Source organism: Scylla paramamosain, unplaced genomic scaffold (assembly GCF_035594125.1).
Source record: "Scylla paramamosain isolate STU-SP2022 unplaced genomic scaffold, ASM3559412v1 Contig6, whole genome shotgun sequence".
NCBI lineage: Eukaryota > Metazoa > Arthropoda > Malacostraca > Decapoda > Portunidae > Scylla > Scylla paramamosain.
The window spans coordinates 887,318-902,001 of NW_026973671.1; the positions used below are offsets into that span (position 1 = coordinate 887,318).

The 14,684-nt window shown below is 42.4% G+C and overlaps 2 protein-coding genes and 1 long non-coding RNA gene across 3 annotated transcripts; 1 reads left to right on the top strand and 2 right to left on the bottom strand.

The window, feature by feature from the left end:
* Positions 1-1,560: 1,560 nt before the first annotated feature.
* LOC135096749 (uncharacterized) lies at positions 1,561-3,925 on the bottom strand. The gene is made up of 2 exons (XR_010264989.1): positions 3,247-3,925; positions 1,561-2,029 (listed from the first exon to the last, which is right to left on the bottom strand). It is a non-coding gene; the product is annotated as an uncharacterized LOC135096749 (long non-coding RNA).
* Positions 3,926-6,506, top strand: LOC135096747 (uncharacterized). The gene is made up of 2 exons (XM_063998483.1): positions 3,926-4,651; positions 5,593-6,506. The coding sequence occupies exons 1-2, from the start codon at positions 4,118-4,120 to the stop codon at positions 6,358-6,360; spliced, it is 1,302 nt and encodes a 433-aa protein (XP_063854553.1). The 5' UTR covers positions 3,926-4,117; the 3' UTR covers positions 6,361-6,506.
* On the bottom strand, positions 4,935-7,282 carry LOC135096748 (uncharacterized). The gene is made up of 2 exons (XM_063998484.1): positions 6,580-7,282; positions 4,935-5,402 (listed from the first exon to the last, which is right to left on the bottom strand). The coding sequence occupies exons 1-2, from the start codon at positions 7,183-7,185 to the stop codon at positions 5,007-5,009; spliced, it is 1,002 nt and encodes a 333-aa protein (XP_063854554.1). The 5' UTR covers positions 7,186-7,282; the 3' UTR covers positions 4,935-5,006.
* Positions 7,283-14,684: the final 7,402 nt, after the last annotated feature.

Sequence of the window (14,684 nt, forward strand, 5' to 3'; positions counted from 1 at the left end):
TGGTATTTTTAGGCATGTTAACACTCATGCTGATCAACACCTGTTTCAGAGCAGCAGCAGCAGTACCACCACCACCACCACCACCACCACCAACAACAGCGACAATAACACGTAGATGATACAGGTCTCTCTCTCTCTCTCTCTCTCTCCTCTCTCTCTCTCCTCTCTCTCTCTCTCTCTCTCTCTCTCTCTCTCTCTCTCTGCCTCCCAGCACGGGCGCGGCGGTGCTCAGGGAAAGGAGCACCTAATGGAGTCTCCTAAAGGTGTGTTCCCTGTGTGAATGGTGCAAGGAAGGCCTCAGACACTCCGCTCTTACTTGTACGGCAGGTTATTCCGCTCCTGATATTTGTCTTGCTGTTATAGGACGTGATGCTGTTTCTGTTGATACTGAGAATACAGGGGGTAATGTTTATTCTGTTGGTATAAGAGGTGTGTGGTAATACTGCTCCTTCTACTCGTAAAAGGAGGTATTGCTGTTTCTGCTGCTACAGGAGGTTGTGGTCTTTCTCTTGCTAGAAGAGATATGAAGTAAAAGAAAGGGTCTTGTTATATCTAAGGGTTAAGGTGCGTCCACACGATCGAACAATGCTCGACGGACAAAATCGTTACCATATCAGAGGAGAAGCAGGATGACGTCATAAGCGGTGAAACGATGGAAGTGGATCTGGCAACAATCAGTGGTACCAGATGAGGCTGTTTACCACTGTTTCAACTCTGCTCACAGGGCAAAGACCGGTGGACAATGTTCGAAGGTGATGTCCGTTGGCAACTCAGGCATTTAAGTCAGTGTGTGGCCTTGGACGAGTGGTGCAGTACATCACTACCATGGTCCACAAGAAAAAAAAGAAGGCTAAAAAAAATTGCACTATGCAGCATGATCATTGCTGTACTCTGTGAGGAGGAGGAGGAGATGACAAGAAGGGAATGGTGCAAGGACTGGTTGCACAAACGAAATGAAAGGGGAAGCCATGCAACCATTTTGCAAGAATTGAGAACTGGCTATGAATCGGACTTTACGAACTATATGCGGATGGACCCAAATACCTTCTACGATTTATTGGAAAAGTTAAAACCTTTTATAACAAAGCAGGACACCTGTATGAGGGAGAGCATTTCACCTGCAGCACGTCTGGAAGCAACGTTGAGGTACCTTTCCACCGGGTGCTCCTACAGTTCACTTCAATACAGCACAAGGATTTCAAAACAGAGTCTGTCTGCAATCATTCCTGATATGTGCCAAACCATCTATGATGTGCTTAAGGATCCATACTTAAAGGTAAGTAATGCTTGTTTGTGACGGTGCATATATTATGAATTATGACTTGCGTAATGTGAAGAACATCTCTACAGTTAAGCATAGACGCGAGATTAATTACATACATTATATACATCTTGTTAGGTGTATGTAAAAAGACCCAAGTGCTTGGTGTTTGGCCACTCGTACATTACCCACGTTGAAGCGCAACCCGTCATATAAAAGTGCATCTCTACACATATGTCACATATGTAAAGTTGTTCATGAATATTGTTTCTAAACCAGGGACAAAGACATACTACCACTTAACTGTCACAGATTTATTGTTAACATATTAATGCCACTTCAATACAGACAATAATGGTCGTACTACATAATTAGCCAACAACCTTGGATGAAAAGGTGAGCTTCCCTAATTTCCCCAGATAAAGTACCTCAGAAATTAGTTTCTGTGCATGGATCCTATTTTCTACATTCATCTTTCGCAAATCATTGGTAACAACATCACCAAAAGCACTTTCTTCATCGCTATCCTTCTCCGATCGAGATAATTCTTTCAGTTGATGAAGCGCTTCTTCAAGCACCTCATGCCTCTCGTCAGTGAGTAAAGACCTTTTTCTCCCTCGGGTAGTTTGAGTCTGAATGCGTGAAGACTCAGGGCGTTGCAGGTGGTACATTATCATGCGATGTACTTGGGACAGGTGTGACAGGCGTTGGTGTTGTATGGGTTACAGAACCATCTTCATTTTGTTGAAGTATAGGATCATTGAAAATCTGGAAATAGATACAAGCCATTAGTGTATGTCAACGTGTATTATCGTTTTAATTTCCTGTGAAAGAGAGAGAGAGAGAGAGAGAGAGAGGAGAGAGAGAGAGAGAGAGAGAGAGAGAGAGGAGAGAGAGAGAGAGAGAGAGAGAGAGAGAGAGGAGGATAATGTATTATATATATCGAGAACGCATACAAAAGACCTTTAATAACATTTTTCTCATTAACAGACACCCCAAACAGCGGAGGAGTGGAAGCGTGTAGCACAGGGATTTTCCAAGAAATGGAACTTTCCTAATTGCATCGGAGCAGTTGACGGGAAGCACATCCTGATAAGGCCACCACCTGATAGCGGCTCCTTCTACTACAACTACAAAGGAAGCCACAGCATAGTGTTAATGGCTGTCTCCAATGCAGACTCAAACTTCATATATGTTGACGTGGGCACTAATGGAAGAGTGTCGGATGGTGGAGTGTGGGGGTAACTGTTTCTCTCAACCAGCGTATTGAAGCAGGATCTGCCGGTATGCCAGATGATGAGGTACTCCCAAACAGCTCAAAAATATTACCATATGTGATCGTTGCTGATGATGCATTTCCTCTGAAGCGTCATATCATGAAGCCTTTCTCTCATCAAAATCAAAACCTTGAGCAACGTGTGTTTTCCTACCGACTGTCAAGAGCTCGACGCACCGTAGAAAAACGCATTCGGAATACTTGCTAAAAGATTTGAAGTGTTTCATAAAGCCATTAACCTTGAACCAAAAAAAAAGTAGAGAAAATAGTTCTTGCTTGCACTGCACTACATAATTACCTTCGCAAAGCACCTATCACCCCAACTTTGTGTTCTGATGCAAATATAGAAAACGCTGATGAAATCCTTGGCATGCTACCGCTCGAGTATGAAGAACACACCACCATCAACGGGCACAATTGTACGCAATCTGTATATGAAATATTTCAATGAGGAAGGTACTGTGATCTGGCAAAACAGACATACATGAGGCTAAGTTACAATAACTCGGGAGTAAAATTATAATAGTAATGTATCATAAAAATCACCAATGTTGCCATATTGAACATATTTTACATTGCTTTGTTGACAAAATGTATTATAAAGGTAGATTGTGGCAATAAAGAATGTATGGCCATTGTTTGGTTTTTCATTTTTTTTTTTCATTCAAAGACAGGTAAACAGACAGATATACGACAATTACGTACTCACCTCATGATCAGACACTTCTTCAGGCACAAGAGACACTTGGCTATCCATACTTGACACGGATTCTCTCTTGCTGTCGCCATCGTTGACGGAAGCAGAGGTCATCAAAACACCATAATATGGGGGTGTAAATGTCGTCAGCACCAGCCCCCGACTTCTTTGATTTCTCCTGTTTTCGTAGTTCTCTCCTATATTGACTACGGATGGATTCTATTTTTTTCTTCACTTCAGAAGCAGTAACAGATAATCCATTTCTATTCAGTCCTGCCGTTATTTCATTAATGGCCGCGACACGTTTGTTCCTATCCTTGTACACAGTAGACTTTACATTCCATAGGCATGGATTCTGCCGGTATAGTTCTATTAGTAGCAGGGTCTCTTTTCTGTCCCAGTGGCAACTCTTCTCATTGACTGAGGTACTGCTGGCCATGGTCACAGGACGATGAGAACTAATGAACTGACGGACTTTGAAAATCCTGTAACCAAGTGACTTTGCTCGTCGAGTGTCTGGCAGTATCGTATAATTCCACACCAGACAGTGTCTGACGTTTCGATGCTGCGAACACGGACAATGTCCGGTACACCACTTGGTGCTCGCTTTCTGACGTCATCAACGAGCCTTTCCGCTTTCCACTGGTAGTTGGTAACAATTTTGTCCGTCGAGCATTGTTCGATCGTGTGGACGCACTCTTTAAGGTGCGTCCACACGATCGAACAATGCTCGACGGACAAAATCGTTACCATATCAGAGGAGAAGCAGGATGACGTCATAAGCGGTGAAACGATGGAAGTGGATCTGGCAACAATCAGTGGTACCAGATGAGGCTGTTTACCACTGTTTCAACTCTGCTCACAGGGCAAAGACCGGTGGACAATGTTCGAAGGTGATGTCCGTTGGCAACTCAGGCATTTAAGTCAGTGTGTGGCCTTGGACGAGTGGTGCAGTACATCACTACCATGGTCCACAAGAAAAAAAAGAAGGCTAAAAAAAATTGCACTATGCAGCATGATCATTGCTGTACTCTGTGAGGAGGAGGAGGAGATGACAAGAAGGGAATGGTGCAAGGACTGGTTGCACAAACGAAATGAAAGGGGAAGCCATGCAACCATTTTGCAAGAATTGAGAACTGGCTATGAATCGGACTTTACGAACTATATGCGGATGGACCCAAATACCTTCTACGATTTATTGGAAAAGTTAAAACCTTTTATAACAAAGCAGGACACCTGTATGAGGGAGAGCATTTCACCTGCAGCACGTCTGGAAGCAACGTTGAGGTACCTTTCCACCGGGTGCTCCTACAGTTCACTTCAATACAGCACAAGGATTTCAAAACAGAGTCTGTCTGCAATCATTCCTGATATGTGCCAAACCATCTATGATGTGCTTAAGGATCCATACTTAAAGGTAAGTAATGCTTGTTTGTGACGGTGCATATATTATGAATATGACTTGCGTAATGTGAAGAACATCTCTACAGTTAAGCATAGACGCGAGATTAATTACATACATTATATACATCTTGTTAGGTGTATGTAAAAAGACCCAAGTGCTTGGTGTTTGGCCACTCGTACATTACCCACGTTGAAGCGCAACCCGTCATATAAAAGTGCATCTCTACACATATGTCACATATGTAAAGTTGTTCATGAATATTGTTTCTAAACCAGGGACAAAGACATACTACCACTTAACTGTCACAGATTTATTGTTAACATATTAATGCCACTTCAATACAGACAATAATGGTCGTACTACATAATTAGCCAACAACCTTGGATGAAAAGGTGAGCTTCCCTAATTTCCCCAGATAAAGTACCTCAGAAATTAGTTTCTGTGCATGGATCCTATTTTCTACATTCATCTTTCGCAAATCATTGGTAACAACATCACCAAAAGCACTTTCTTCATCGCTATCCTTCTCCGATCGAGATAATTCTTTCAGTTGATGAAGCGCTTCTTCAAGCACCTCATGCCTCTCGTCAGTGAGTAAAGACCTTTTTCTCCCTCGGGTAGTTTGAGTCTGAATGCGTGAAGACTCAGGCGTTGCAGGTGGTACATTATCATGCGATGTACTTGGGACAGGTGTGACAGGCGTTGGTGTTGTATGGGTTACAGAACCATCTTCATTTTGTTGAAGTATAGGATCATTGAAAATCTGGAAATAGATACAAGCCATTAGTGTATGTCAACGTGTATTATCGTTTTAATTTCCTGTGAAAGAGAGAGAGAGAGAGAGAGAGAGAGAGAGAGAGAGAGAGAGAGAGAGAGAGAGAGAGGAGGATAATGTATTATATATATCGAGAACGCATACAAAAGACCTTTAATAACATTTTTCTCATTAACAGACACCCCAAACAGCGGAGGAGTGGAAGCGTGTAGCACAGGGATTTTCCAAGAAATGGAACTTTCCTAATTGCATCGGAGCAGTTGACGGGAAGCACATCCTGATAAGGCCACCACCTGATAGCGGCTCCTTCTACTACAACTACAAAGGAAGCCACAGCATAGTGTTAATGGCTGTCTCCAATGCAGACTCAAACTTCATATATGTTGACGTGGGCACTAATGGAAGAGTGTCGGATGGTGGAGTGTGGGGTAACTGTTCTCTCAACCAGCGTATTGAAGCAGGATCTGCCGGTATGCCAGATGATGAGGTACTCCCAAACAGCTCAAAAATATTACCATATGTGATCGTTGCTGATGATGCATTTCCTCTGAAGCGTCATATCATGAAGCCTTTCTCTCATCAAAATCAAAACCTTGAGCAACGTGTGTTTTCCTACCGACTGTCAAGAGCTCGACGCACCGTAGAAAACGCATTCGGAATACTTGCTAAAAGATTTGAAGTGTTTCATAAAGCCATTAACCTTGAACCAAAAAAAGTAGAGAAAATAGTTCTTGCTTGCACTGCACTACATAATTACCTTCGCAAAGCACCTATCACCCCAACTTTGTGTTCTGATGCAAATATAGAAAACGCTGATGAAATCCTTGGCATGCTACCGCTCGAGTATGAAGAACACACCACCATCAACGGCACAATTGTACGCAATCTGTATATGAAATATTTCAATGAGGAAGGTACTGTGATCTGGCAAAACAGACATACATGAGGCTAAGTTACAATAACTCGGGAGTAAAATTATAATAGTAATGTATCATAAAAATCACCAATGTTGCATATTGAACATATTTTACATTGCTTTGTTGACAAAATGTATTATAAAGGTAGATTGTGGCAATAAAGAATGTATGGCCATTGTTTGGTTTTTCATTTTTTTTTTCATTCAAAGACAGGTAAACAGACAGATATACGACAATTACGTACTCACCTCATGATCAGACACTTCTTCAGGCACAAGAGACACTTGGCTATCCATACTTGACACGGATTCTCTCTTGCTGTCGCCATCGTTGAGGAAGCAGAGGTCATCAAAACACCATAATATGGGGGTGTAAATGTCGTCAGCACCAGCCCCCGACTTCTTTGATTTCTCCTGTTTTCGTAGTTCTCTCCTATATTGACTACGGATGGATTCTATTTTTTTCTTCACTTCAGAAGCAGTAACAGATAATCCATTTCTATTCAGTCCTGCCGTTATTTCATTAATGGCCGCGACACGTTTGTTCCTATCCTTGTACACAGTAGACTTTACATTCCATAGGCATGGATTCTGCCGGTATAGTTCTATTAGTAGCAGGGTCTCTTTTCTGTCCCAGTGGCAACTCTTCTCATTGACTGAGGTACTGCTGGCCATGGTCACAGGACGATGAGAACTAATGAACTGACGGACTTTGAAAATCCTGTAACCAAGTGACTTTGCTCGTCGAGTGTCTGGCAGTATCGTATAATTCCACACCAGACAGTGTCTGACGTTTCGATGCTGCGAACACGGACAATGTCCGGTACACCACTTGGTGCTCGCTTCTGACGTCATCAACGAGCCTTTCCGCTTTCCACTGGTAGTTGGTAACAATTTTGTCCGTCGAGCATTGTTCGATCGTGTGGACGCACCTTAACTCACAGCGTCAAGAGATAGAAGTGTTCAGCGGGGAGCCACAAAACACGCCACAGCAGGGAAATGCGCGCGCAAACTGGAGAGGAGTTTTGTGCTGTTGACTGTTCACATTTGTTGTCTTAGTTTAGGTAATAGAATAATAAGTACATTTTATTTATTTACAAGTGGAAGTAAAAGAACTGCTAAATATCCGGTATCTCAAGCCATACGCTCTTCACATGGAAGAAGCGGCAACACAAACTGGATACGAGTCTTGTGCTGTTGACTGTTCACATTTATTGTCTTAGTTTAGCTAATAGAATAAGAAGTACTTTTTGTTTATTTACAAGCGGAAATAAAAGAACTGTTAAATACCCGGTATCTCAAGCCATACGCTCTTCACATGGAAGAAGCGGCACCACCGCGTGTTCCAACAATGTCGTGAGCTGATGTCTGCCCCACCTCCTCAACTCTCCATTTCAGCATATTTCCTCCCAGGCTTGTTTCTTCTGCTGTATATTAAGAGCCTGTCGTTTGGATACGAAAATAGATAAATAAAAATAAGTAAAATGTACTTATTTTTCGAAAAATAAAATCACAGCTAGACTAGATTTGATTATGAATCATTACTTGTTATAGTCTTCTAATAATAAATCAATATCAAAACAATGCCAACTCCATTAATAGAAAAGAAAGAATAAGGATATTGAGCCGAAATGTTTTTTTTTTTTTTTCCTCCTTTCCTCGGTACCTAGTCACTTTTCCTCCCCTTCATACTTTTCCTCTACCCTTCACCTTTCTTCCTTCTCCTACTGCTATATAACACGAGTCTAGAAACAGCTAGAAATCCTGAAATTTACGCTAAATATTGACGAGGAGAAACTGTTACCGTGGCAGAGACGGGGCGGGGCTGGGCTGGGCTCAGCGGGGCTCGGCAGGTTGGGCCCCAAGGATACTGTGATGTTTATGTGTCTGCCCTCTGTGTATGTGTGTGTGTGTGTATGCGCGCGTTTAACTGGATAGCTGCTCTGTGTGTGTGTGTGTGTGTGTGTGTGTGTGTGTGTGTGTGTGTGTATGCGAGGCAAAAAAACGGAAGTATTGGTTTGATGGTTGATTACTCTTAGGTTATAGTTGAACGTTACATTGACGTCACGAAAGAAAAAAGAAATGAAAGAAATTGCAATGTAACGTTTTCTTCACTGAGGACGACACCTGCATCACAGCCACTGACGGTGACTCGCTGCACTCTTACAAGAAGTGAAGGAAAGGAAGCCTAACGATGCCTAACGATGCTTAACGAAGGGCCTGCATCACCATCTCCTGACTCTTCTCCACACATTCACAAAAAAGTGGCCGCTTTGCCGCGCTGCCCAACGAGGAGTAGCTCTGCGTCACTACCCTACCGGCGGGGACACTTCCCAAAGCTGACTTAAAAAGCAAAGCCCTGGAAGCAAGGAAGGCGGTCAAGTTGAGCGCACGTAAGCCAGAGAACAGCCTCATCAGCTCACCAAAGTCAGTGTGGCAAGACGCACGGCAGCAAGTAGCAGATAGTCATCAGCCCCGTCCTCGCCTTCACAACGCCCACAAAACCAGTCATCAGCGTCATCAGGTATTGATTGTCAGTCGTCTCGCCCTAAGAAAAGTATCCACTCCCGCCCCTCCGAGGACCATGAAAGCTGCCCACCGAGCTGTCTGCCCGGGGCCGTCTTAAAGAGAAGGATTCTATCTGCTGAAGGGAAGGTAACTGAAGGGAAGGATGAGTTCTTACATAAAGACTGGCGCGTGTGTACCGGTGTGCAAGAACGGCAACAATAATAGCAGCAGCAGCAGGAGAAGGCGGAGGAAGAGTGTTAGTAATTGACACTTGGAGACAATAATTCAGAAGGTGAAAATGGACTTAATACATAAACAATAAATCAGTTTGGCCTGTCCTTATTTTTAGCTTTCTTTTTTATTATTATTTCAGAGAGAGAGAGAGAGAGAGAGAGAGAGAGAGAGAGAAAGAGAGAGAAACGGTAAAAAGAAACAAGAAATAGAAGCAAATGCATAATAAAATGACGGCAAAGACGATAAAGAAAATACAAGTAAAAACAGAAGATGAACAACATGACAACGATAACGAACAAGAATCACTATACTCTACCTCCTCCTCTTAGCACAAAAGACACCGCTGACCCATACACACACATGTTCAGTAACTAACCACGGCCACCCTCAACCAGATTCAGTCGCTCGAGCGTCACTCACGTCCACTGCTGACTCGCTGGCTCGCTGACTCTCTGCCCCATTGCTTCGCTCCTCATCCTTCTCGAATACACGAGGTGAAAGGCTAGCCAGGTACTCAAATCCTCGTTCTCTGCTCTCCACCAGGGGACAAAAAGGCCTCTTACTATTCATGGGATGTGATATGAAAGTGAAATTAAGTACTGGTAGGCTTACAGATATACGAGTACTACTAAGCATATTTGTAACGCTGGCACACTTTTGAGGCTTTTTGCAATAAAATATATATATAATGTTGCTTTGGTCTCTTTTTCACCTCTCTTGTTCCTCTCTAAGATTTTGTTTTTCCATATTGTATTTTTATGTTCTTATTTACTTTTTATTGATAAGAGGGTATAGGAAAAATAAATAAATAAAAAGGCCCACTGAAGGTTCTAGTCCACAAAAAGTGCAGTCAAGAGGGCTGTCCAAAATTTGAGGACTAGTGTCATGAAACATTTCCTCTCGAAACAGTTCAGGTGATAAGCAGGAGGTAATACAGAAGCAGGCAGAGAGTGGTGCTTGTCTCACTTGTCTAAATACCGGCACAAGGACTTTTTTGCTACATCTATTTCATATTTATCTATAATTTTTCATATTTCTTTTGAGACCAAAGGAATAATAGTAGTAGTAACTCCCTCTCTGTCTGTGTGTGTGTGTGTGTGTGTGTGTGTGTGTGTGTGTGTGTCAGGAGTCGCGGAGCGGATGTAAAAAATTCGGCCATGTTTTCCTCAACATATTAATCATATTCTGGAATTTTAATATATATACGAATTAAAAAAAACATCACTCGCTGCTGTGTTCTGCAGAGAGAGAGAGAGAGAGAGAGAGAGAGAGAGAGAGAGAGAGAGAGGCGGGGCGAGCGCAAAGGTACAAAATAAAGCTGGTATTGTTCGTGGGCAGGGTAAAAACACTTGTTGGTCCTGTGATTAATTAAGCGTACGCGGTAGTAGGAGACAATGAGATGATGAATTTTGACCCGACTCTATTTGGTAATCCCGTGTGTGTGAAAGCCTCCCACACACACGGGAGAGGCACACTCCATCATGAGCAGCAGCGAGTAGGAGGCGGCGGCGGAGGAAGGAGAATATCTGTAATTGAGGGCAATGACCCAGAACACCCAAGCTCATGCAATCTGATCTAGCTGAAATACCGGCGGTCCGTCTTTCATCTTGTCTTCTTTTAGGTTAAGATGTTACTGGCCTTTTCTTTTTTCTGCCTCCGCAACCTATTATATTAAAGTAGGGGTGTTTTGTTATTTTTTTCACCTGAAATTCCTAGATAAGTCACTTCACTCCATTAACATTATCTGATAAGTATGTGAAACCTCTAAGAATGTATTTCTTGTTTACTTCTTTTCACTTATCCAACTCCCTCATTCTTTATAGTGTCTCTTATTTCGGCATCAGTTATCCAGTTCACCCTCTTCACCGTTTAAAAATTCTACATATTGTTAAGTCTCTGAAATCTGCAAAGAATTTCTCTCCTCTCTTTCTCCACTTCTTTTCTCTCATCTGTATCCACTGTTCTCTTCTCATGTTAGATTTATTGCAGTCACTTCATTTCGCTAAATTTTTCTAATAAATGTCTGGAATCCAAGGATTTTCTCTCTCTCTCCACTTCTTCCCACTCGCAGGCTCATAAGCTCTAATGCTTATCTATCTCTCCTCGTGTGTTTTTGTTCTTATCCTTAAAATAATGCGCCTCCTTTACCTTCTTAACCTTCCAGCGGCGGATCGTTCATAATAATACCTAACTACATTCTTTCCCACTAACTTTCCCAGCCAAGACTGATTTTACTCTTCAAATCTGACTCAAATATTTTCTTCTCCCTTGCGGTTTAGTTTGGTCTCAAAATTCATCCAGAAACATTACATACATTTTTTTTTTCAGAACCATTTTTATTCTGATTACAAACACTCATGCTCAGACAAAGAAAGATTATCTTTCTGTTCAACTTTTTTCTTTGATGTCAATATTTCTACGTTAAGCTTCTCTAGCACTTTTCCCTATGTTAAAATTTTTATTGCACTAATGACACTGGCTGGAACCTTCCGCTCATGCTAAAACGAAACAAACGTAAAATCTTCCCCTTCCCACTCTTATTTTTATACATCACAGACAACGCAGCATTTACGTCCTGTTCACACAACAACTTCCCTCCTCACGAGTCTCTTTATCCTAATTAGTCAGCACATTAAAGGACTTTAGATGAATAACACTAAAAACAGTAAGCACGGAGCGGTATGTTACTCAACTATTCACCATGACTGCACATTTAACTGAATAAGTTTACTGTCCCTCCGCCACTGTTCTGTCTTGTTGCTTATGACAAAACACAATGTAATATAGGAATACTTGGTTTTGTTCCCGCCTGTCTAAGCTGCAGGTTAGGTTATGAGTACTGTAACACCCACTCAGGGGCGTCACACAAGGGTATTTCTTCTTGGTATATTATTACGCCTCGTTATTGACACTCGTTCATTCTTGTGCGTGTTTACTTGTCCCATATGGTGAACGTGAGGGTGAACGACAGGGTGAACGTGAGGGTGAACGCGAGGGTGAACGGTCCAACTGGAAAAGGACCCTTAATTAATCTCTATGCAATACAAAATTAACATAAGTAACATCACAAAGTCCACATGAAGGCATTGGAGCAACACATTAATGAAATCACTATGAACACGTGTCAAAAAGAAAAAAAAATAACAAATACATGATAAATAAACTACTAGATGATAAATAAACTACTAGCTAACAAGCTATGGTGACTATCCTTACGGTGTAAAGACCCTTCTGGGTCACAAATCTCACATGAATGTTCAATTACCTAACTACGACAATTTACGTTGAAATATCACAAAAACACAACATATATGTAACAGTTCTAGGTGTAAGGTAAAGTAAATACAACAGGAGAGAATAACAAGCAACAAATTACTACACCTTCCTAATATATTCCTAATCCTATCACAAATGTAATAGAGGAACACTCACCAATCTCTGGCGCTCACAGGGAATAATTCCACAGGTTTCACTGCAACAAGGTGTGTGCGGCTGCTATACCACAGATAGACTGCCGGCTTGACCTCCCTCCCTGAGCTACCTTCCCTCGGTTTACCGCTCGAGGGATTCATACACGAATGAAACACTCATTACCACTCATTATTCCCAGGTAGTTATCATATGAAACGAGCAAATACTATGAAACAAACAAATATGAAACGAGCAATATACAGAAATAATTTGTATAGTGACCACCATCAAACACCACGTGTTACAAGTACACCATTGCTCTGTCTAGTCCCTCATCACCAAACACGAGGAACACTCTCTCATTTCTCGTCTGTCCCCAGTGCAGGTAAGGTTAACAGTATATATGTAATAGCAAAACTGTGTATTGGTGGGCAGGTTCGCACAATCAGTATTTAATAATGCTGTAGGAATAATAGATGCTTGCCACTCTGGTATTCTGCCCCTCCACCTTACTTTCCACACGTCCAAAGTAGCGATGGTGGTGGCAGCAATAATAAAAGCAAAGTTTTCAGTATGTAATTCTCTTCCTCTTTTTATTTATTCTCTCTCTCTCTCTCTCTCTCTCTCTCTCTCTCTCTAGGATCCTGGAAAGCAGAGCAACACATTTACACAAGTCAGCATGAACATCCTTATCTGAAGAGTAATTAATTACGGTGACAGAATTATCTGGCGCAGCTCGAGGTGCAGTGCCGTGCCAATGCTTCTTGCGGCAAATGTCTGCAACATAGGCCTATTCTGAATCACTTCCGCGCCGCACCACCACTACTTTCAAGAGGCTCTAGCTGAAGTGATTTTTTTCAAGAAATATACTTGGACCTACGTTTGTATATACATACACGAACTGCCGCTGTTGACTTCTTGCAGCGTCTTTTATATTCTTACGTTCTTGTTATGGTCGTAAGTTGTCCGCTGGCACCGAGTGAAAGTGAGCGGGAGCCAACCGTCTTGTACAAGCAGACAGGCGCTGAGAACCTGGCGCGTGGGAAGCTGTCATTGCACTAATGCCCGCACAGTGGCACCAGTTTCCGGTTTTGTCTGTTTTTTCTCCACTTAATACATGTCGACCTTATTACCGGAAAACCGCAATTTGGCGCGACTTAAGTGAACATTAGAGAGCATTTCCATAAAGTCCCTCCGGTAAGTATTCGTAATGGTGAGTAATGCTGCTGTTTACTTGTTCAGCGTCGGACCTCAGCCGCCTCTTCCCGCCGCGTCCCGCAGCCCGTAACGAGGCAACTTCTGCCCCGCGTCCTAACTTTTGGTACAAGACTCGCAGCTTTATGTCTGGACACACTTAGCGAAGAGAAGGAAAGAAGGAAGAATCTCAGCATTCATATTTATTTAAATGTAAACTTGCTTCCTCATGCGTGCCCATTGTAGTCACCCACACTACTTATGTATCTGCCTAAACTATGCACACTAAATTATACACTACGCCTGTACGAAACGAATTAATTTGGCAGCTGCATTTAACTCTGGCGGGGGATTCCTGAAATGCTGACGATGATGACTAGTGTGTATTTTTGACCTTTAAATATGGTTCGTAAATATAAGCGAAGCAGCTTCGTCCTCTTGTTTGTCAGTGAATCAGTGAGTGAAGCAGTCTCTCTTTCTCTCTCTCTCTCTCTCTCTCTCTCTTATACTGGTAATATCTGAATCAATTGGCTTCGGTAAAGACGATTACACAACACACAGCAACCATTAGTTCAAGAGAGAGAGAGAGAGAGAGAGAGAGAGAGAGATTATGTAGGTCCGAAGGAAGTAAAGAAAAAGAAAGGAACTGAAGGAAGTGTGTTGAGTGCAAGAGGGACTCAAAAGGAAGAGGAAATTAAAGAAAATGAGAGGCAGGAAAGGGCTATCACGAGAGAGAGAGAGAGACTGTAGTAGACTATGGACAATTGGTGGCGGTGTAGCAGGTGATGTCACACGCTGCTGACGTCACCACTATATCAGACATCTCCTTCGACACGGCCCCAGATATTCAGTAATGATTCAATGGTACAAGAAGACGCCGCCGTGACAAGATCGCGGCGTGTTGGCTGATGAGAGATAGCCTCGTCTTGTGTAGCCTGTTGCCTTAGCAGTGAAGAGCGACATGTAGGGACGTGTTCCTTTATACACGGACGCAGTTTCAACGATGT